Here is a 22,291-nt window from a genome sequence, read left to right as displayed (position 1 = left end):
CCTTTTTTGCAAAAAAAATCTTCCTGGTCTACTATTAGTTTCTTTGTTTTTCATGGAAAATTGCATATTCAGTGAGGTTTGACTTAAAAGAGGTTTTAATAGCTTGCTAAAACCTGTCATCAACAATACTTTATAAGAAGGTTTCGGACTTAGATAACTAGGTGTTGTAGGAGTAAATGTCTTTCGAGGTGCCAGTCAGTTCTTGTTTTTCTTTATTTTCTTTCTTTTTTTTTTACAGTATTATTTTTTATTTGTTGCTCAATTAGCATTGAGCAACGAACAAACAACACAAATAACAAAGCTAGCAGACCACACTTCAGTTCAGTTGAAGTGATATAATATTTACAGTGAGCACGAGTGCATCATTTAAACTTCAAACTCCACTCTGGTCATTACCTCAGAGGTCATCATTATCTCAGTTAGTTACATTGATTTTATGTAAATCAGGAAAGCAAAGCAAAGATGCAGAAGAGAAAGCTGGTGGAGGACTATTTGATTAACCTTAAAGAATGAAAAAGTACCATTCAAGAGTACCTGTCTCAACATAGAGGTTGGCAAAGAAAGGAGAAGGAAAGACAGGATCTAAGATGGCCTAGCTTAAGTCAAGCACACTTAGGAGGTTATGCAAAAAAGGTTGGCTGAACTGAAAAACATTGAGGAGATTGCAACTGTGGAAAAACTAAGATACACGTCACTGAATGTTAATGTATGCACACAACACACACTGAATCTCTTCTTTCTTTGAAATGAAATGCAAAAACATTTGTTATTTTGTTTTCAAATGAATAGTTTGCTAATGTGAGTGAAAGGCAATAAAATGTGTAAATTTAAAGGAAGTTTTGGAATGTCTAGTTATTCTTAATTCATAGAAGTCTTAAATTTGAATCATAATTGTCTTAAAAAATCTTAAAATTTCTTAAATGTAACTTAACAAAAATTTCAGAAACCCTGTTTAATAATAACTTTAATAATCTGAAGAAATTGTAGTAAAAATATTGCTTGTAAACAAATTAAAAATGCATTTAAATTCCACAATATAAGACCACAAAACACAGGAATGATTACTTGTGCAATCCATTGTATTTGCATAGCTGTAGGAAATGCAACTAGTTTGAACTTTCTATTGTAGTCAGGAACTTTAAAGGTTCAGTAAGTTATCACTGTCATCCAGTAAATTTGTAGTTTCTATGGGAATAAACAAATCTCCAGCACTAGTAGACTTGGGCTACCATGCACCTCAGTCAGCTGGGATAAGAAGGGAGAAAACACAGCAGCAGGCAGCAGTCACTAAGCAGATGAATCAGGTAAATAATAGCTGATCTGCAACCTGCAGCTCTTAATCCAGAGTTAACACCACAAATACTGGGAAACACAAAGTATTAACCTATAATATTCAATATTTATTTAATAAAAAATCATAAAGAAAAGTGCTTAGAAGTACATCTTGGGAGATTGCTAAGGAGCTTGGGCCTGAAGCAGGATACCAAAGATGTAGTAGGGCATCTCTTTTAACTTCACTCTTTGTGATCCCAGCTAAAGTGCTGGAAAGAAACATGGATAGATTCTTCTTCTCCTCTGAAATCTTTAAGCAGCAGTTAGCTGCAAAGCTAAGGTGATCCAGATGCTCCATCTTTGGTTGGAGCTCAGATGTACTTTCTGTTAAAAATGTAAAAGCATTTTTTGTTGTTGTTGTTGTAGTTTTCATGAGAACTTGGTCTTTGATGTGTTTGTGGTGTTTTCAGGTGGTCTACATTGCCCCCCTAAAAGCCTTGGTAAGAGAGAGGATCGAGGACTGGAAGATCAGGATTGAGGAAAAACTGGGAAAGAAGTATGAGAAACAGAAAGCTGACCTTCACAAAGACAAACCCACTGCACAGTAACAAAACAGAGTGTTGCTGACATAACCTTTCTCAGAAAGGCAGTGTTATTGTTTGCATGAATATTATTGAACTAAAAACTTCCCATGTTTGTGTACCTTAGAGTGGTGGAGCTGACAGGTGACGTGACTCCAGACATGAGAGCTATAGTGCAAGCTGATCTGATAGTCACCACACCAGAGAAGTGGGATGGAGTGAGCAGAAGCTGGCAGAACCGAAGCTATGTTCAGAAAGTAGCCATTCTCATCATTGATGAGATCCACTTGCTGGGTATGTGTCATGCCGCATCACCTACACCTGTTTTAAATGGTGGCGTCCATGTTGTTCTACCTCTGCAGGGCTTTTGTAATTCAATTTAATTTATTTATATTGCCAGTATAGTGCAATATACTCGCCACGAAAGTCATCTCAGGGCACTATACAGAAAAACCAAAGTCTAAACCAAAAATCCAATTAATTTCCAAACCAGTTGCAGTCATTTATATCTAATTTCAATTCAGTCACTTACAGTGCATTATGAAATGTCAGTTATGAACAAAGTATATATCTAAGAAGGCCAGCAGATTGCATCCAATCTTTATTTTTTCACAACCTCACATTCCCCACAGTGGAAAGGAACAACTCCCTTTTAACAGTAAGAAACAGTTAGCAGAAGCAGAACCAGGCTCAGGATGGTAAGCCATCTGCTTCAGCCAACTGTAGATTTGAGAGGACAAGAAAGAAATACAGACAAACACATAAGTGCTGGACCAAGTGTAGTTTCTATGGAAAGACAAGCAGAGAACACGATGTTAATGGCATTAATAATTAAAAATACAAACATGGAGTAAAGATAGAAGCAAAGTGAGGAAATGTGGTCAGCGAAGTGCTCCATTAAAAAATATGAAACAATAATATATTTAATATAAGATGAAGCTTGGTTGCTGAGAACTTTGTATGTTAGAAGTAAGATTGAAATTATATTCTGAATTTGACAGGGAGCTAATGGAAGCTAAAACTGGAGAAATATGATCTCCTTCTAATTCTCATCAGAACTCTGGCAGCAGCACTTTTTAGCAACTGAAGTCTTTTTTAGAGCATTTTAGAGTGGTTTTTGAAGGTAGTCTACATTGACGTCCTGATAATAAAGAATAGTCCAACCTAGAAGTGATAAATGCATAGACCAGTTTTTCAGCATAATTTTTGGACAAGGTGTTTCTAATATTATGCAGGTGGTCCTGGTAATATTTTTGATATGAGGGTTCAATGACAGATTCAATAATCAAATATATATTAAAGAAACACCAATGCTGAAAAGTTTGTTCCTAAGATCCTCATCTAATCCTCATCTAAAAACCACAACCACAATGTACCGCCATGTTGTTCTGAGCTACATGGGTTCACTTTGTTGTGGGCCCACCACCTGCAGGAGGGACAATACGGGTCAGATGCATTGTTCTGTGGGTGGCAGCTGAAGGCCAGAGCCTCGGATCTCTGACCCTGACTTACCAAAGCTGGGTCTTGGGACATGGTTATGTCTCCTCCCTGGTGGGGAAGGAGCCTGAACTTGTATGTGATGTTGAGAGGTACCAAATAGTTATAGATGTGCTCACCTCGATGCACAGTTTGGGTTCTGGAACCAGTCTCCTTGGAAGGGGCTGGACCTTATTCCACTCTGGAGTTGTCCGTGTTGAGAGTCACTGGGCTGGTGTGGGGCTACTTATAGCCCTCTGACTTGGCACCTGTGCGTTGGAGTTTTCCCCGGTAGATTAGAGGGTTTCTTCCTTCCACCTTTGGGTGGGGGGTACAGACTCTAACTGTTGTTTGTGCCTATGCCCTGAACTGTAGTTCAGAGTATCAATCCTTCTTGGAGTCCTTAGCAGAGTCTAGAGCGTTGCTGGAAGGTGCTCCAGCTGAGGACTCCATCATTCTGCTGGGGGACTTCAATGCCCACATGGGTAACGACAGTGCAGCCTGAAGGGGCATGATTGGGAGGAATGGCCTCTTCGATCTGAACCTGAGTTGTGTTCTGTTATTAGACTTCTGTGCTAGTTACAGTTTGTCCATGTTCGAACATAAGGGTGTGCATAAGTGCACATAGCACCAGGACATTCTAGGCTGCAGGTCAATGATAGACTTTGTAGGTGTATCATCTGATCTGCGAACAGACATTTTGATCACTCAGGTGAAAAGGGGTCACTTTTACAAAATATTAAGAGCTGTGTTTACATCCTTGGCACAAAGGGAAGCTCATTCCTGGTGTAAGTTACACTTTGCCCTATACTCTTGCAGCACCCCACACAGAATGCCTTGGGGAAATAAACCATTCACCTTCTTCAAATTCATAAAAAAAAAAACATTTAGACTGGAGAGTCAAACTCCCACGACCCCCTTAGCAACTCCATAAGGGTAAAGATCTGATCCACTGTTCCAGGACAAAAGCCACAAGGCTTCTATTGAATCTGAGGCTTGACAATTGCTCTTAGCCTCCCTTCCAACACCCTGGAGTAAACTTTCTAAGTGAGGCTGAGAAAGGTAATCTCTCAATATTTAGAACATACTCTCTGGTCCCTCTTTTTGAAAATGAGAACCACCATTCTGGTCTGCCTCTCCCAGTCCTCCATGCAACTTTGAAGAGATGAAGAGATGTGTCAACCATGACCGCTCCACAATTTCCAGAGCCTTCAGCATCTTCAGGCAAATCTTGTCCATCATGCCACCATGGAGCTTTTGATCTACTTTGGTGACCTCTGCCACAGTAGTGTACTACCACGAGTCCTCAGATTCTGCCTCTTCAAAAGTAGACATGGTGGCTGGATTAAGATCCTTTAAGTGTTCTTTCCGCTGTCTGACAATATTGTCAGTCTGGGTCAGCTGTTCCACACCCAAACCAAGCACAACCTAACAGGGCACAATTTCCTTTTCTGAGGCGTTAAACAGTATGCCAGAACCTATTAGACCCAACCAAAATTCCTTACATGGGCTCTTTGAATTCTTTGAATTATGCCACCACAAATCAAAATACTCAGGGTCCTGCCCTTGCCTGCCACCCAGATTGCATGGCACGCAACTTTGATGACTCTTAGGTAGAAGGGCCCAACTGCAGGTGGTGTCCTGTTGTTTCTTCTGACCTGGCTGAACCCCAGGAACCAAGGCTTGACCATCACCCCAGGCCTGTCTCCAGGGGGGTTTCTGGGTTTTTTGACAAGTTATTCTGTCAAACTAGAATTTTCTCCATCGAGGTATAGTCCTGCCTGAAAGTGATAAATGCATGGACCAGTTTTTCTGCATCGTCTTGGGACAAGATGTTTCTAATTTTAGTGATATTGTGCAGTGGAAGAAAGAAGTCCTGGTATCATTTTTAATGTGGGAGTTAAAAGACATTTCCTAATGCACTGATCCCCTAGAGGTACATGGAGGCAGGGTAAAAGATGTACTTTTGTTAGATCCCACAAAAGTTTTGCGAGATCCTGAGGTTTTTTTTTATGTTTGCCTTTCTCCCCTTCTCTTCACTCTACTCCTGAAGGGCGCCACTTCTTATATGTAGGGAGCAGAGCAGAGGAGAAGGGTGCAGATTTGCACCCAAGTTTGTTACTGGTTGCTGGGAGACAGAAAAGAAAGTAGCTCCAGTTTTTAGCCGCTCTGTGTGTCAGTCAAGCCCTGGCATCACGTTTACCGAGGAGGAGAAAAGTGAACAGCAGCAGTGAATGTTTATAACTCTCTGCAAGATATAAGTTGCATCTTCTGTCTAAAGACTGCCTCCTTGTTTTTTTTTTAGACTGCGCATAGAGAACTGTGACAGACCAACAGCTGGGGACATTTTAGGGTAGAATTTCAACAGGAATCATAAAAATAAAAAGCGAATTAAGCCTGCACAGTGACTGACTCTCTGTAAATGGTGGACTCACAGACAATCTCCATTGTTTGTGTCTGACTTGTAGAGGTCCTTACAGAGTTGTGCTAAATGGTAAATGGCTTGCACTTATATAGCGCTTTATCTAGTCCAAGGACCCCAAAGCGCTTTACACTACAATCATTCACCCATTCATCCACACATTCACACACTGATGACGGTAAACTACAATGTAGCCACAGCTGCCCTGGGGCGGGCTGACAGAAGTGAGGCTGCCATCACACCGGCGCCACCGAGCCCTCTGACCACCACCAGTAGGCAAGGCGGGTGAAGTGTCTTGCCCAAGGACACAACGGCTGAGACAGCCGGAGCGGGGGTTCGAATCAGCAACCCTCCGATCACAAGACAAACCCCTACCTCCTGAGCCACTGCTTAAGTTAAAAAAATAAATAATTTTAATTTCAGTGCAGTAAACAGAAGAACACACACAATAAATTAAATGTGTTATTATTTCAAGGTCTATTTGGTTGAAATCAATGCATTGCCATCTGAATTTGCTTTTTCTGCTTGCATTCTGAAAGGCAACAAAGATTTAGTTTAGGGTAATTACCTTGGCTCAACAGCTTAAAAACTTTTGCAGGATTTTACAAAATAAACCTAGGAGCTCACATAACCTTTGCAGGATCTCCAAAATTCAGGAGTGAGCTAATCTCCCTTGCAGGACTTAGTAGCAGACAATAAGGAGTAATCCAGGTTTTTATATTTTAAAACTGTTGCTAACTCAGCACCAACTCGTTGCTGGGCCATAGCAAAGAACCACTTTTTTCAGGAGACCAACAATCAATCAAAATTTAGTAAGCACCATGTTTAAAAATATGCTGTTTCAGTTTTACGTCACCTAATTTAAAACGAAATACTTTGCGACAACATGAATAAGAAGTTAAATTAGTAATAGAATAACATGTCATCACTGTCTCTCATCTTCCTTCTGTTCATGTGTGTCTGTGTTTTTTCTTTTTTATTCAGTAGTCACGTAGCATTGGCCAGCGGGTCAGAACACCATACAGGGATGCTTTCAGAATCGCTGTTTCAATTAAATTCAGAAACCCTGATTGAAGCTTCATTTTAAAAAAAATGTTTTGGCTCTTTTAATCTCGCCAGCTGGTGTGAATGAATTCTGCTGTAAGGCAATTTGTAACTCCTTTTTGCAGCAAGGTTTACAAAAACAGTAAGCTTAAACTCGACTGTTGGTTGAAACACAACAATAATATTAGGACACCTGTTTACAAGATTAATGACACAAACCCTATAATCTGTGAAGATGAAGTGTCTTTCTGCAGGTTTATTATCTACAGAAACTTACAACAGAGGGAGGATCTGTCATTTACTGAAAGAGACGTTTAATGTGACATAATGACTTAGCTCGGATTTAACTCTGTGGCTTTAGAAAACCAACTAGGTTCTTACCTTGAACCAGTTAAGAACCAGCTCCAGCACCTGCACTGGGCTAGCACTGGAACCTTTTTAGTGGAAAAAAAAACGTATAAGCCATGCTTGTAATCTAAGTAACTGATTGGATTCATCGTCACTGGATTGGATCGGTAATAATGACAACTGACTGGCTATGGAGCTAAAACTGTCTCATAATTCACAAATGCACAGGACGAAAATCACAAAATGCACAAATGCACAGAACAAGGTTCTGTGAAAAAATATGAGGAAAAGAGAAAATGGTTAGGTAAAAATTTAAATAGATTTAAAGTTACATTTGATTTAGTTGAATTATTTAGAGCTAATTCAAAAAGTAATATTTACTTATTAATTATATTAATTATTTTGTTTTTTAAAAGTAATGCAGCTTTACAATAGAATTTATTTCCTGAGAGAAATTCCGGTTCACACTCCATACCAGTAGGTGGCGGTAATTTGGCGCCTGTTGGAGTGAACTCGATTGAAGATAGCTGCCACATCTAATCAGTCTTAGCATACATCAAAAAGGCTAGAACTCAGTCAGTTTTACAGATATTGAGCTAAAAGCTGAGAGTCTTTCCCAACACATTGTATAAGAAACTGATCATGTGAGAACTTTGTTTAAAACTTTGGCATGAAAGGCAGCAGACGATATATGTATTCCTTTAAGGAATTCTACCTTAAACAGTGGTAACACTTTTCAGACAAAATGTTAACATCCAGATGTCTGTGTACCTGAAAAACTTAACTTTTCTTTAAATTTACTCAGTGAAACAAGCTTCGTTTAATTTAGGTTATTTTGCCTTTTTCTCAAACAACATGGCTGTCAGTGCAATAAAAAAATCAATCATAGTAACATGATGATTAATATTATGGCAAAAAAGACAGGGGAGACAGGAAACATCCAGCTTGTTGCTTTTTATCAATTTATTACAAAAGATGACTTATCATCAAATTCATTTGATGGGTTTGGCGGTCAACAATCAAACTGTGTGGTTACGGGAGCTGAATCGCATTTGGACTGAATTGCGGTTCTGGAACTCATGGTTTATATCTTGAGGAAGTTGCTCGCTCGAATCATGCGGAATGGTCTTGGAATTTGGCTGTTTGGATTCTCCATTGAAAAGTATCAGCAAGACATTTCAAGGCAGACGGAAAACAAGTCTGCCTGAACCAAAACAATTACTGTTTGTGAATTTGGCTCCCCTAGGCTGACCTGGGTCAGCTATCTTCAAATTTCTCCTTGTAACTATGTAAACAAGATGCTCTGCCTAAGGTCATCTGTGGATCTGCTCTGGGCTAGCTGATAAACATTCCATCACATTATCAAAGACAATGGCCTCTGTGACGTGATTCATGGACCTATCTGTTTCTGCAAACACACACACACTCATACAACATGCACCACATCGTGTTCCACCGCCTCTACACACACATACGCACACTTTCCACTGTTTCTGAGTCATCTCTCTCACTCCAACACCCCCCCCCCTCCCTCCCTCCTTTACTATTTTAGTTAGTTAGTAACTCTTACATTGGCTGTCTAGAGGGCCTGGGGTACTTTTAGAAAGTTCGGTACCGTTAGTTTTAGCATTGTCAAGTTTTAGCTTATTTAGCCTTCCTGTACATTTAGTTTAGTGCCTGTACATTTAGTTTACTTTAGTTTATCTTAGCTCACACGTTAGACTGTGAGATTGTTAGATTCCTAATTGTTGTTTAGTTCAGCTTTAACTTGATCATGATTTTATTTAGATTATTTCAGCTATTATTTTGACTCTTTGCTCATGTTTAGATATGTTTAGTTTCATGATTTTACTTAGGTTCATGACTTCTGTATTTTTATATCTGATTATGATTTCATTTAGATTATTTTAACTACTATTTTGACTGTCTCAGCGCATGCTTAGATATGTCAGGTTTCATGATTTTATTTAGATTATTTCAGCTATTATTTTGACTCTTTGCTCATGTTTAGATATGTTTAGTTTCATGATTTTACTTAGGTTCATGACTTCTGTATTTTTATATCTGATTATGATTTCATTTAGATTATTTTAACTACTATTTTGACTGTCTCAGCGCATGCTTAGATATGTCAGGTTTCATGATTTTATTTAGATTATCCTATATTTCATTTAGATTATACATAATTCATTTAGATTATACATGATTGATGTGTTTTTCTTTTTTTTGTGTTTCATTATGTACCTGCTGCATTGGATTCTGTTTTTGTTCCTGTTGTAAAGCGCTCTGGATCGCCTCGTTGCTGAAAAGTGCTTCATAAATAAATCTCACTTCACCTAACGTCAAACTAAGAGTATACTATATACTTTGCAGTTCTGTTACAACTAATAAGGACATCTCAGAAGACCTAATCAAATCTAATTTTCCATAACAATTGGTATACTGTAGTCTCCACTATCTGTGTCTCACGGCTGATTTATATTCTGTGAGAAGTGAAGAAATCTGCTCTCATTGACATAGACGAAAATCACATCAGTTTGTTCTCACAAGAACTCTGACAGCCTGTTCTGTACACAAGAACTTTTTCTCACAGGGGTATGTGCCAAGTATTGTGTGATTGGTCAAAACTTCGTCGGCAGGTTTGTTTATGCAGAATAGTGCTTCACTTCCACTGCTACGCTTCCAGAAGCTGGCTTTTGTGCTAACAAAATGAACAGCTTTAAGGAACAGCTGACTGAGGCTGTTAGAAAATACAGCCATCTTTACAACTGTTCAGGCAAAATTTCTACAGATAGCGTAGAATTCGTGGATGGCAACAGCACAGCATACGCTCGTCATTTTGCATCGTCTGTCGGAAATGGTGGCGGTCTCTTCATAAAAAATTTCTAAATGCCAAACGGTGTGCAGTCTCAGTCTATATAATAAAACTATCAGGTAGCGGTGAAGGAAGCTGTACAGGGATAGAAGAGTAGAGACACGGTGGGGAGAGGGGTTTCTCAGTAGTTCTGCACTGTATTTTCTTTTTGAGTATAAAATTTCACTGCAAAAAATACAGCCTCACAACCCCGTGAGTAAGAGATATCTTCATTTTTCGCAAAGTATAAATCCAGCTTCATTCGGAAGACAAGACAAAATAAAAGTACATTCGCAAAGCAATTGTTCCAAAATAATTTGAATAAAAAGTTTTTTGTTGATTGCATATTTTTTGTGATCATGTGGAGCAAAAATTGAAATCCAGATTTGATTATTTGCACAGCCCTAACGCAATGTATATTTTTATGTCCAGATTTGCCAAATCAGCCTTACCAATGTGAAGTCATAAACATGTGTTGCCTGAACTTATTGATTAGACTCTTCCACTGTGTGTGTTTTTCAGGTGAGGACAGAGGTCCAGTTTTGGAGGTCATTGTGTCCAGGACTAACTTCATCTCCTCCCACACGTCTAAGAGTGTTCGAGTTGTCGGCCTGTCCACAGCTCTGGCCAACGCTCGAGACCTTGCTGACTGGCTGGGTATTGGACAGGTTAGCATTAAAACAACACTGTCAATATTTCTCTGTAATTGTTCTCTTCTTAGATTGAGCATTCATGTAAATATTAAGTTTTCAGGATTTGTCAGACTGGTTTTTTGGATCAAAAACGGGTTTGGCCAAGACAGGTAGAAATCTCCAGATTTTGTGGTATCAAAATCTGATTGTGTATGATAAAAGAGATTTTTTTCAACATAATTGTGTGAAAGCTTCTAAGCATTCACACGATTGGTTTCCTGTTTCTCTTTATTATTGTGTGAATGCTTTTAAGCATTCAGCTAATTCAACTATGTTCATGCTGATTCAGCTATAGTTTCAGCTAGTTCAACTATGCTAATGCTAATTCAACTATAGTTTCAGCTAATTTAAGTATGCTAATGCTAATTCAGATGTAGTTTTAGCTAATTTTACCCTGCTAATACTAATTTTGGCTGTTTCCTACTCTTTAAAGTGTCTATATGCTTCCATTCAGTCATTTGTGGACATATTGAGCTGAAATTTGGTGTGGTAGCAGGTGAGACCGAGCTCCATCACTTTCTGAATGCAAGATTTTAAAATTCAAGATGGCTGCCAAAGCTAATGGGGTCTAAAATCAGACCAGAATTGTTCATGCTCTAACTCGGCAACCGTGTACCGTAGGAAGGTCAAACTTCACAGGAGGACCTCCCATGGGTGAAGGAATAGCCTTTTGGAGTTCAAGGTCTCAAGGTCATAAGTCAAGTTCATAGGAGCCCATGTTCTCTAACTCGGTAACCGTGTACAGTAGGAAGGTCAAACTTCAAAGCTAGAACCCCCATGCGTCAGGGATCACCCCTAGGGATTTCAAGGTCAAAGGCCAAGGTCAAATATGAAAGAAGGCTCCTATTCTAATACAGGTCCTTCTCAAAAAATTAGTATATTGTGATAAAGTTCATTATTTTCCATAATGTAATGATAAAAATTAAACCCTCATATATTTTAGATTCATTGCACACCAACTGAAATATTTCAGGTCTTTTATTGTTTTAATACTGATGATTTTGGCATACAGCTCATGAAAACCCAAAATTCTTATCTCAAAAAATTAGCATATTTCATCCGACCAATAAAAGAAGAGTGTTTTAATACCAAAAAAGTCAACCTTCAAATAATTATGTTCAGTTATGCACTCAATACTTGGTCGGGAATCCTTTTGCAGAAATGACTGCTTCAATGCGGCGTGGCATGGAGGCAATCAGCCTGTGGCACTGCTGAGGTGTTATGAAGGCCCAGGATGCTTCGATAGCGGCCTTAAGCTCATCCAGAGTGTTGGGTCTTGCATCTCTCAACTTTCTCTTCACAATATCCCACAGATTCTCTATGGGGTTCAGGTCAGGAGAGTTGGCAGGCCAATTGAGCACAGTAATACCATGGTCAGTAAACCATTTACCAGTGGTTTTGGCACTGTGAGCAGGTGCCAGGTCGTGCTGAAAAATGAAATCTTCATCTCCATAAAGCTTTTCAGCAGATGGAAGCATGAAGTGCTCCAAAATCTCCTGATAGGTAGCTGAATTGACCCTGTCCTTGATAAAACACAGTGGACCAACACCAGCAGCTGACATGGCACCCCAGACCATCACTGACTGTGGTGCCAGGGTGAGACCATCACACCACATTAGGGACTGAGTTCTTATCTTTGAGCCCAGACTGCTTTTAACCTGCACACTGCACCTCACACGAAACCTCAACACATTGTGCAAGATCTTGCATGATATTGCAGATAACATCATTTATAAGGTTTGACCAAAATGCTTTTAACTCTGTTCCTTTTCATCTAAAGATTATCTTAATCAAAAATTCATGACTTGAAAAGCGGCAATTGGTATGCATGCCTTCAAGAAATGCTAGGCCTTTGATTAACAAATAAATCTTTACTACTGATTCTTTTTTGCCATTTAGTTAATTTTGCTGATGAACAAACAAAATCCTTGTAATGTTTGTAGGGTTAATCATATAATAGGTGCAATTTCCAGGACTGTAATTTGGCATTTGATTTGCTGTTGGAGCCACAAAGACACAGTGTTTGTAAATCAAGTTGGATGTCTGCCATCCATAAATCTGGCTGCTTGGCTGGTGCTCCTGCTAGCTGTCCAGCCCATGTTCAGGGCTTTTAAAGTGCCTCCAAACATGCAGATAATAACGCACACATGTAAAAAAACTTCTGCTCATACAGTGGGCTATAAGATCCTGAAATGTGCTACAGCAGGCTGAACACAGCAGCCAGATGGAGTTTCATGTTGCCAGCTATTCACATCAAATCTTTCTTTATTCTCTCTATTTTCCCCCACCCCCTTCCTCTGCCCTGCTTTGTCTAACAGGTGGGCTTGTTTAACTTCCGTCCGTCTGTGCGCCCTGTCCCACTTGAAGTCCACATCCATGGTTTCCCAGGACAACACTACTGTCCCCGCATGGCCAGCATGAACAAACCCACCTTCCAAGGTCCAGCTGCTCAGCCACATCCGTCTTTATGTTGGCATATGTTCTCCTCTAAGTGTCGCATGAATTTAGATTAGGACCAGAAATACAAAGTTTTCTGAATTTGATTTCATCATTGCCCGGCTTAAGTATTTGTTTGTAAAAAAAAGTTTTAATATAATCATAAAGAAAATTAGACATAAAAGCTATAATGATTTCTATAAAAATTCATACATTTCTCTTTTAATGATAAGTTTTCTAACAGTGTTATCACACTTTAAAAACACAAAAAGTTTATAAAGCAATTGTTGGTCTCTTTGCAGCAATACGCAGTCACTCACCGGCCAAGCCAGTGCTGATTTTTGTATCATCACGAAGACAAACCCGCCTGACTGCACTGGATCTCATTGCCTTTCTGGCCACAGAGGACAACCCCAAACAGTGGCTGCACCAAGATGAGCGAGAGGTACATTAACTTTCACTGATCAGAATTAAATTCTTTTTCTTCAAATTAGATTTAATATATTTTTATTTTCCATTGAAATTTAAATTTTCACAAAATGTATTTTCACCTCTGCAAAAGAGATTATGTTTTCAGTAGTATCTGTTTGTTTGTGTGTTTGTGCACAAGATTACTAAAAAACATTATGAATGGATTTTTTTTTTAATATTCCAGAAATGTCAAACATGGTACAAGGAACAAGTGATTAAATTTTGGTGGTGATCTGGTCAAAGGTCAAGGTCACAGATGAGCCTGAGCTCTATCTCTGAAGCTGTAGAACAGTAATGTTAAACTGCACAGCTGGACACCTTTTAGGTCTTTTGTTTGTTTGTTTGTTTATTTGTTTAAATTATACAGAGAGAGTGCACATTAATAAACATTTCTTAAAATATGCCAGCTTAGCCAAATAAGCTAATTTTCAGCTGTAGTCTCTGGGGCAGATGACATGAGCACAACAGTAATTAAAATTCAATGTTTACAGTAATTAAAATACAATTAATATATAATAAAAAAACACAAGGTCAAGGGTAATCACAATTGATTTCAAGGTTATGGGGTCAAAGGTCATCATCACAGTTCACCTAACTATGCAACAGTGCAATGTAAAAATGTCAAACTGCACAACTGGACACCGCATGGGTCAAAGATGATGCTTGTTGATTTCAAGATTTAAGGGGTCAAAAGTCAAGGTCACAGGTAGCCCCTTTGTTAAAAACATGTCTATTCTCATACATGTGACCCTTTTGTTACAGCTAAGTAGGTTAAGTTTTTGATCAGGTCCGTTGATTTGTTTGTCTGTCTGTTAGCAAGTTCACATATAAACTAATGAACTGATTTGGATGAAATTTTCAGGAAATGCTGGGGTTGTCATGAAAAACCATTAAACAATTAAATGTTGTTGGTGATCCAGGTTATGATCTGGATCACATTATTTTTAATCATGCTGTGGCCTAATAGAGGTTTGCGTTTTCTCAGTGCTTCTAGTTTTTATAATAATTTTGCAATACTGCATAAAGGTTTTGTTGTTGAGGTGAACACCCAGGTACTTAAATGAGTCCATTACCTCTGAGTGAGCCATATATGTTCACTGGTGTGTGAGGAGGTTTCCTATGGAAATCAACTACAAGCTCCTTACTGGGGTTCAGGATCAGGTGGTTTGCTTACATCAAACCGCAAAGTCTGAGATGACCGCTCTATACTCCTGCTCATTCTCCTCTAACACACAGCCTACAATGACAGTGTCATTGGAAACATTTTGCAGATGGCAGAGGGTGGAGTTGTAGGTGAAGTCATGTAGAGAGCAAAAAGGAACAGTGAAAGCACTGTCTGCTGGGGAGCTTGATGCTGCAGACCACTACATATGACACACAGTGAGGTAGTTAGTGGTTCACACAGACACGTGATAGTCCACACCAGCCACCTCCATCTTCCTCTGCAGCAGTGACAGCTGACTGATGTTTTCTGGAGAAGTCAAAGAACATGACTCTCACCGTGTTCCCAGGGGACTCCATATGAGACAGTGCCCAATGTACCAGGTAAGCAACAACATCATCCACCCCTATACAAGGTCAGTAGGCAAACTGAAGGAGGTCTAAAACAAAGCTCATCTGGGTTCATAGGTGGCTGAGGACAATCCTCTTTATGGTCTTCATAAGGTGAGAAGTCAGGGTGATGACTTTAATTTATGACAAATGAACTCTAAGGATACAGTCACACTGCATGTCTTAACGCTCAATTCTGTTTTACTCAAATCTATTTTTTTGTGTCATCATTCACAATATATTTTAACTGCAACCTCAATCAGATTACAGTGTGAACATTCTCCAGGTCCTGAATTCACCCGCATGCGCTAAAGAAGATATGTCACACTCCACGTTGCGTTTACGGAAGTAAATACAGATGCTGTGAGTGTATGTATGTGTTTATTAATTTTGAAGTTGCTGTCCAATCGGGGCCAACTGTACATCCAAATGGTAAAAGATAAAAGAAGATGGAGAAGAAGAAAAGCACAAATGTTAATGATGATCCTTTTTGGAGCTGTGGCTGCTGCAGAGGCATGTGTGGATGAAGAGTTGGAGCCAAGCGTGGTGGACTTTGATGTGACGTTCACACTGCAGTCACTTTGAAAAACATCAAATATTTATCTGATTCAGTACAACATACAGAAATGACCTAGGTCGGATATGAAAAAAATCAGATTTGTCATGTTCACACTGCCATAAAAAATCTGATATGTTGCATTGGGGGGGATCAGAATTGGATTGCATTTGCCTGCAGTGGGAATGTAGCCTAAGGTGTTTCAAAAGCACTTTCCCCTTTTTTGTTGTTAGGAAAAATTGCTCCAGGCAATAAGGCTTGGAACAACTTTTTTTTTCAAATGACCATGGCTTTGTTCAACATATTTGTCAAGGACAAAATGTGGGCTCCAAATATAACTTGTTTCCACATTAAGTTTTTTCTCATCTTATCATCATCATTGCATTTCTATGCAGTTGTGGTGGAGCTGGTGCCTTGACCCAGGTCATTGTGCAAGAGGCAGGGTACACCCTGGACAGGTCACAAGTCCATCACAGTGCCACATAGAGACAAAGAGACAAACCAGACAGAGTACCATTCATACATGCACTCATACCTAGTGAAAATTTAGAGTTACTAATTAACCTAACCTGCATTTTTTGGTGTATGTACCAGAGAAAACCCACTTTACTACAGAGAGAAAATGTAAACTTCACACAGAAAGGCCCTCAGGCGGGAGGCGAACTTGCAACCTTTTTGCTGTGAGGCAACATCTCTAACCTCTAATACACTGTTACACCCTCTTCTGTGTCCTTCAAAATTGAGTGTGAATAAAGTAATGGATGTTTTTGTGGGCTGAATAGTGGAGTTAGAGCTGTTGTCTAACACCACCCACCTCAGCTCTTTCTGCACAGACTTTACATGATTTCTCTGTGCTTGCATTGGTTTTCTCCAGGTACTCTGGTTTCTTCCCACAGACCAAAACCATACATGTTAGGTTAATTGGTAACTCTAAATTGTTACCAGAAGAGATTGAGAGAGTAAATGTTTGAGGAAAGCCAGAGTAGGGATAATGTACTCCCCCTTCTGAACTGATTAGAAAACAAGCAGAAGCATTCTGGATAAAATGAACACGTTTAAAGGACAGGCTGACTCCAAGGTAAAGAGTGTTGCAGAAATCAAGCTGAGATGTGATGAGGGCATGAATTATTGACTACTGCTCAAGTCTGGCAATCTAATTTTAAATCATTGTCCATTTTAAAACCCAAACTAGAAATTTGCTTTATATGCAGCACCAGAAGGCCCAAATCAACAGGGGGAGGTTCACAGAAGCTACTGGAACCAAACACCGTCACTTTTGTTTTCCTGCTGTTAAAACTCAAGAAGTTTAGGGCCATCCAGGCTTCAGTCTTCAGGACACGACAGTGGCTTAACTGAGAGGGCATTTTTCTTTTTCAGTGGTATAATTATCTGACTGTTGTCAGCATAGCAATGAAAAAAGATTCTGTGCTTCCTGAGAATTAAAACCCAAAAGAAGGAAATAAAGAGAAAAAAGGAAGAGACTTATGATTGAGCCCTGTGGAAGCCCAAAAGACAGAAGAGCAGAGGATGGTTTTGTTTTCCAGATAGAACCTAAACCAGTATCATAACTACCCACTTGGTGCTGCAGACAAGGTACTAAAATATTGTGGTCCACTTTATTAAGAGAAGTGGTTAGGTCAAGCAGTAGAAGAACCACATGTTCAATTGAATCATTTGCCATAAGAATGTAATTAAATAACCTTGCTAAAGCCAATTTTGTGCTCTGCCGAGTTTTAAAACCAGACTGAAAAATGTCTGGGATGTGTTTTTTTCTTCCGAAAAAGACATCATTAACGATTTTCTCCAAAAAAAAGCGTAGCTTGGAGATCAGCTTAAAATTAGCCAACACTGTTTGGTCGAGGACAGGTTTTTTTTAAGCAGGGGCTGCACTTCAGCATGTTTTAAACTTATGAGGACAGCATCTGAAAACAGACTACTGTTAATAACAGCAAGGACTAACTGCCTCATGCTGGGGAAGTCTTCTTGAAAAATGTGGGGGGAGGGCACAAGATCACTTGGGAAACCTGATGGCTTAATGTGTTCAACTACATCCTCTAAAAGGGTCAGAGTCAGTGGCTTGAATTTGTCAAACACAGCTGGGTCATTTCTACTATTTGTTGCCATTTGACCATGGTAACTTTGCATTATTTTTTTTCTTAATGTTATTCTTTAATCTGATGAATGGCTTGTTAGACTACGAGAAAATTATATTGATCAAGCTTAGGATATTATGCTGTCCTGCTTTTTATCAAATTCTTTGCACTTGAGAAGGATCAAATATCCACCCTGTTACAGAACATACTTAATCTGTAATTAGTTAGTGTTTTGAAAAGATAATTGTTCAAAAGTTGCATATTCCGAGAACTGACCTGTCCCTAATTTTCCTTTTTAAATTACTTTTTAAAAGCAGTATTCATAAACTAAATTATCTTGAAAAGAGATTTGTTCCTATGAAGTCACAATATAATTTCAACTCATCCCTTTCAGAATAAAAAGCCTTTGAAATGAAATAACTTTGCTTTATTTTTTATTGATTGATATATGTAATTTATTCAGTCTGTATTCACAAAACAAACTAGAATCCTTGTTGTTTTTATTCAATTATTATAAAAAACATATGTAACGGGGGGACAGGATGTAACAGGGTGGACATATCAGTGAACAGCCCAACATTTAATTCAAACAAGGAAGTATATATTTTTGAAAACTGTAAATGACAGACAAATTTATCATAAAAATAGCTGTAAATGAGAATTTATGGAGGAAACAAACTTTTCTGGCCCTCTCAAGTCCACCCTGTTACACGGCCACCCTGTTATTAATTAAATGTGGAACAGGGTGGACAATAACAGTGGGAACATTTTCATCTAAATTCAGACATTACTAGTCCTATAACGAAAAACAATCTAACACCTCTGACCTCTGAGAAAAATTTGTAATGTATTTACAAGCAATACCTTTTAAAACTACAAAAAGTATCAGTTTTCAATCTAAATAAGAATAAGGGTAACAGAGTGGACATGTTATGCTTTACCACATCAAAGAACCATTCTAAAACACAGAGGTTAAAATAAATAGTGATACTAATCCTGCTTCTTGTAGATGTTTTCCCTCCAAAAATGTCTGATTCATGAGACTAAAGAAGTGGTTTGGAGGGAGGGTGGATTGAAGGGTATCTTAGAGTAACAGGGTGGACGGTTGACTCAGGTACAAAATTTCTATTTTATAATTTAAATGAATGGGGACATGGCAGTAAACCCAAGTTGCATTTAAAATCAGATTTTTGTTTTAAATAAATTCATCTTGCATACATATTGTTGTGTTTTATGGTAGAGGGAAGTCAAACATATAAGATGAGATTATTAAAATAAATATTCGTCCAACTTTACACAAAACATACCACATTATGGAATGGGGACTCCTAAGGAACCATTTAGTAGGAATGGCCCAGCTGGGTAGGGGACCAAGCAAGAGGGGTCAGAAGCAGGGGCTGAGATGAGAGCCTTTATAGTAGCAATCTTATCAATGAAAAAGCCTGACTGAGTGAAACTGAGTTCTTTGGTATTTCAGACTATATAGAATAATTGACTAGGTGTTATTTTAACTGTCATAATCTCTGGTCCCTGTAGGTGTGCCTTAACAAGCACTATAATATAATTTTCTGTGAACTGAAAGTGTTACAAATTTGTTGACAACCTTCTCTTCCTTTTGTAGAGTTCCTGCCTCAGAGCAGATATGTAGTGTCTTTAAAACTGTATTTGTGTGTGCATAATGCCACTGCCTCAGTGTGTTCTGATGATAAACTGTTCTGCCTGCTGCTTCTCTTAACGGGCTTAAACAGCAATTTTGCTCCCTGATGTTTGACTGACAGGCCTCTGCTGATAGCTGCCTAACCCTTGCTGGGGGTCATCCACAGCCTTGAACCCTTCCTTGAGCTGACAGCCCTTTCTTTTCTCTGCTACCCAGCCTTTTCTCTCAGAGGCTGTGTTGACTTGTTACGAATATGTTACAATTCCATTTTAGGTGATTTGTCTGCAAGTGGTCAGCTCCAACTCCTCTGTTCACATTTGGTGGTAAAATGTGTATCCCGAAATATTTTCCAATCATATGACAGTTCAGACATAGGCTGACAGTGAGCAACAAACAGGATATCAGCCATGTTGATGTTTGCTGATGTTTCTGTAAAAATGACAATACATACAGACATCTTTGCTATAGTTATTTTGACATTACCACAGTTCAGAGCAGGCATGGTCAGTCAATAAGAGCAGGTGGGATGCAGCCCCACCTAAAACAAAACAAACAAAAAAACCAAAAACTAATTCCTCCTAATAGGCTCATGTCTGAGCTTTAACAAACCAACAAACTGTGATATCACATTTGTTGAACTGAACTTTGAGCATTGAGATATAAGACTGCTGTCTTCCTTTCAAGGATCAGAGCCAGCTACAAACATTCAGCTGGTCTAAGGGACGTTTTGGACACACTAGCCATAGCTAAATACCAAGGACACAATATGGTGGCCAACAGATATTATCACGCAGCAAACAGCTAAACACAAATAGCGAAACACTCTACAAACACATGAATGATACAAACTCCAAGACATACAAACACAAGAAACAAATGCAACAGAAAAACACAGCAAAAGAACGATGCTGCAATCACAGAAAATAAACAGAAGAAAAAAAACATACAACCAACAAAACAAATGCAAAGGAAATATACTGCAAACACCAGAAACACTAAAACTCCCCAAAACAACTGCAAGTAAGAAATACTGCAAACTCATTCCGCAATACACAAGTGCACCAGACCACTAGGGGGACTCAACCACCAAGTCGTATGGACCGCAGTGATGTTAGTTTTTGGTTGATGGGTATTTTTTCTCCGCAGATTCTACAGTGTCTTCCTACTGATTGACCTGGTGTTAGTAGTGAGGTTTCAGTCAGCCCACCTCTGTCCAGCCCTTTCCCTTATCTTTTTTTTTTTTTTCCTTTGTTTTTAATGCATATTTTTGGTGGCCATCTTCTCTCATCCCGTTTTACTGATTTAAACAGAGTAATTACTTAACATTTTGGTGTCTGAACATCATTATCATGAACCTTTCATCAATCACCTTTTTCCAAGTTACTAGAATTATTTATCCACAGCTCATTTGGTGATTTGTTTATATGTAAATATTTAAATAAACACCCTTAAATCTAAAGTATGTTGTTCTTCAACTTTCTTTCATGTGAAATTCACGGTCTCAGCTAGCTTAAGAAACCTAAGAGTGACAAACATAACCAGAGTTAAGGCTAACACCTGAGCTAACCTAACTTTCTATAATATTGCTGTTTATTGTTATTGGTGTTTATTATGCTTATTTCTATCATTGTTTGTTTTCTCTACAAATAAGGGTTTTTCATCAGCCTTCTCTGTTCATTAAAGTTGTACAGAATATGTTGTAGTTGAGCAACTGTAATCTGCAGCACAAACGCAGGGATGTAATCTGACATTGCTGTTCTTAAGTCTGTCAAAATTTCCATATTTCACTCTGGTTTCCAAACAGATCATTTTTAGGCTCCTGAAATCTGTTTCTGTGTTGATGCAAGGCTGAAATGATATGAAAAAAAAAAACAAAAAAAACTTTGTGTTTTCACAAAACGCCATTCTCGTGTGAGAGGTGTCTGTTTCCTATTGGAAACAGTCTAGTGGTTCCCATGTCTGGCCCAGAAAAAGCTGAATTAATTGTTTCTGCTCTTATTCATGAGTTTTTCTCTTTTACTTCTGCCTATAGGTGTTCAGAGAAACAACAAGCAGCTGTTTGGGTTGAGGTTGTTTCAGACAAACATGACAAAACTCCTCCTACTATAATGATTAAACGTTCTGACTAGGGTCATTTCAAAAATGGTTTTGTGTTGGTTAGACAACATTACCGCCACCAGCCAATATGCAGCAGATAATGTCTCCCAGAAAATCATGCTGTGCTGTTCACACTTTGGTTTTGGGAGAAATTGTATGTGTTTGATGATTTTTTCAAGAAAACAATGAACCACTTCTACCTTCCTAAGAACATCCTGTTTGAGGTTGTTGTCGTCTGAAATGTCAGAATTCATAACCATTGTTTAATTGGTTTTGTGCTGGGTTTAGGTTTCTGATCTGTTACTGTAATTTGTTTGTAGATCGAGGCCATCATTGCCACAGTGAGGGACTCCAACCTGAAGCTAACTCTGGCCTTTGGGATTGGCATGCATCATGCAGGCCTTCATGAAAGAGACAGAAAGACTGTGGAGGAGCTGTTTGTCAACTGTAAGATCCAGGTATGACCTCGAACTGCACACTACACTTCTGCTGCAACTCACATACTTTCACTATAAGCTGACTTCATGTGGTTTAGCATCAGAGATACAGCCAGTATGAACATTGTCATATTCTTTTTAGTTTAATATTTTACTATAGACCAACACAAAGTAGTGTGTAATTGTAAAACAGAAGGGAAATAATACATGGTTTTTAACATTTATTACAAAAATTTTTTTAAAGTGATATGTGCATTTATATTCAACTTTTCTTTTCTAATACCCCTAACTAAGATCCAGTGCA

The 22,291-nt window shown here is 38.7% G+C and overlaps 1 protein-coding gene across 2 annotated transcripts in view; it reads left to right on the top strand.

Annotated features, from left to right (window-relative positions):
* ascc3 (activating signal cointegrator 1 complex subunit 3) overlaps window positions 1-22,291 on the top strand; it is a 297,685-nt gene that overhangs the window by 235,653 nt on the left and 39,741 nt on the right. For both annotated transcript variants that reach the window (XM_037980369.1, XM_017414246.3), the window contains 6 exons: window positions 1,743-1,828; window positions 1,981-2,147; window positions 10,520-10,665; window positions 13,008-13,128; window positions 13,428-13,570; window positions 21,871-22,008. In XM_037980369.1, the coding sequence (XP_037836297.1) occupies window positions 1,743-1,828; window positions 1,981-2,147; window positions 10,520-10,665; window positions 13,008-13,128; window positions 13,428-13,570; window positions 21,871-22,008 (801 nt within the window). The remainder of the gene's footprint in view (window positions 1-1,742; window positions 1,829-1,980; window positions 2,148-10,519; window positions 10,666-13,007; window positions 13,129-13,427; window positions 13,571-21,870; window positions 22,009-22,291) is intronic.

This window comes from Kryptolebias marmoratus, linkage group LG16 (genome assembly GCF_001649575.2).
Source record: "Kryptolebias marmoratus isolate JLee-2015 linkage group LG16, ASM164957v2, whole genome shotgun sequence".
In the NCBI taxonomy this organism is placed as follows: domain Eukaryota; kingdom Metazoa; phylum Chordata; class Actinopteri; order Cyprinodontiformes; family Rivulidae; genus Kryptolebias; species Kryptolebias marmoratus.
The sequence above is the reverse complement of the archived record's forward strand: the minus strand, read 5'-3'. Positions and strand labels throughout refer to the sequence as shown.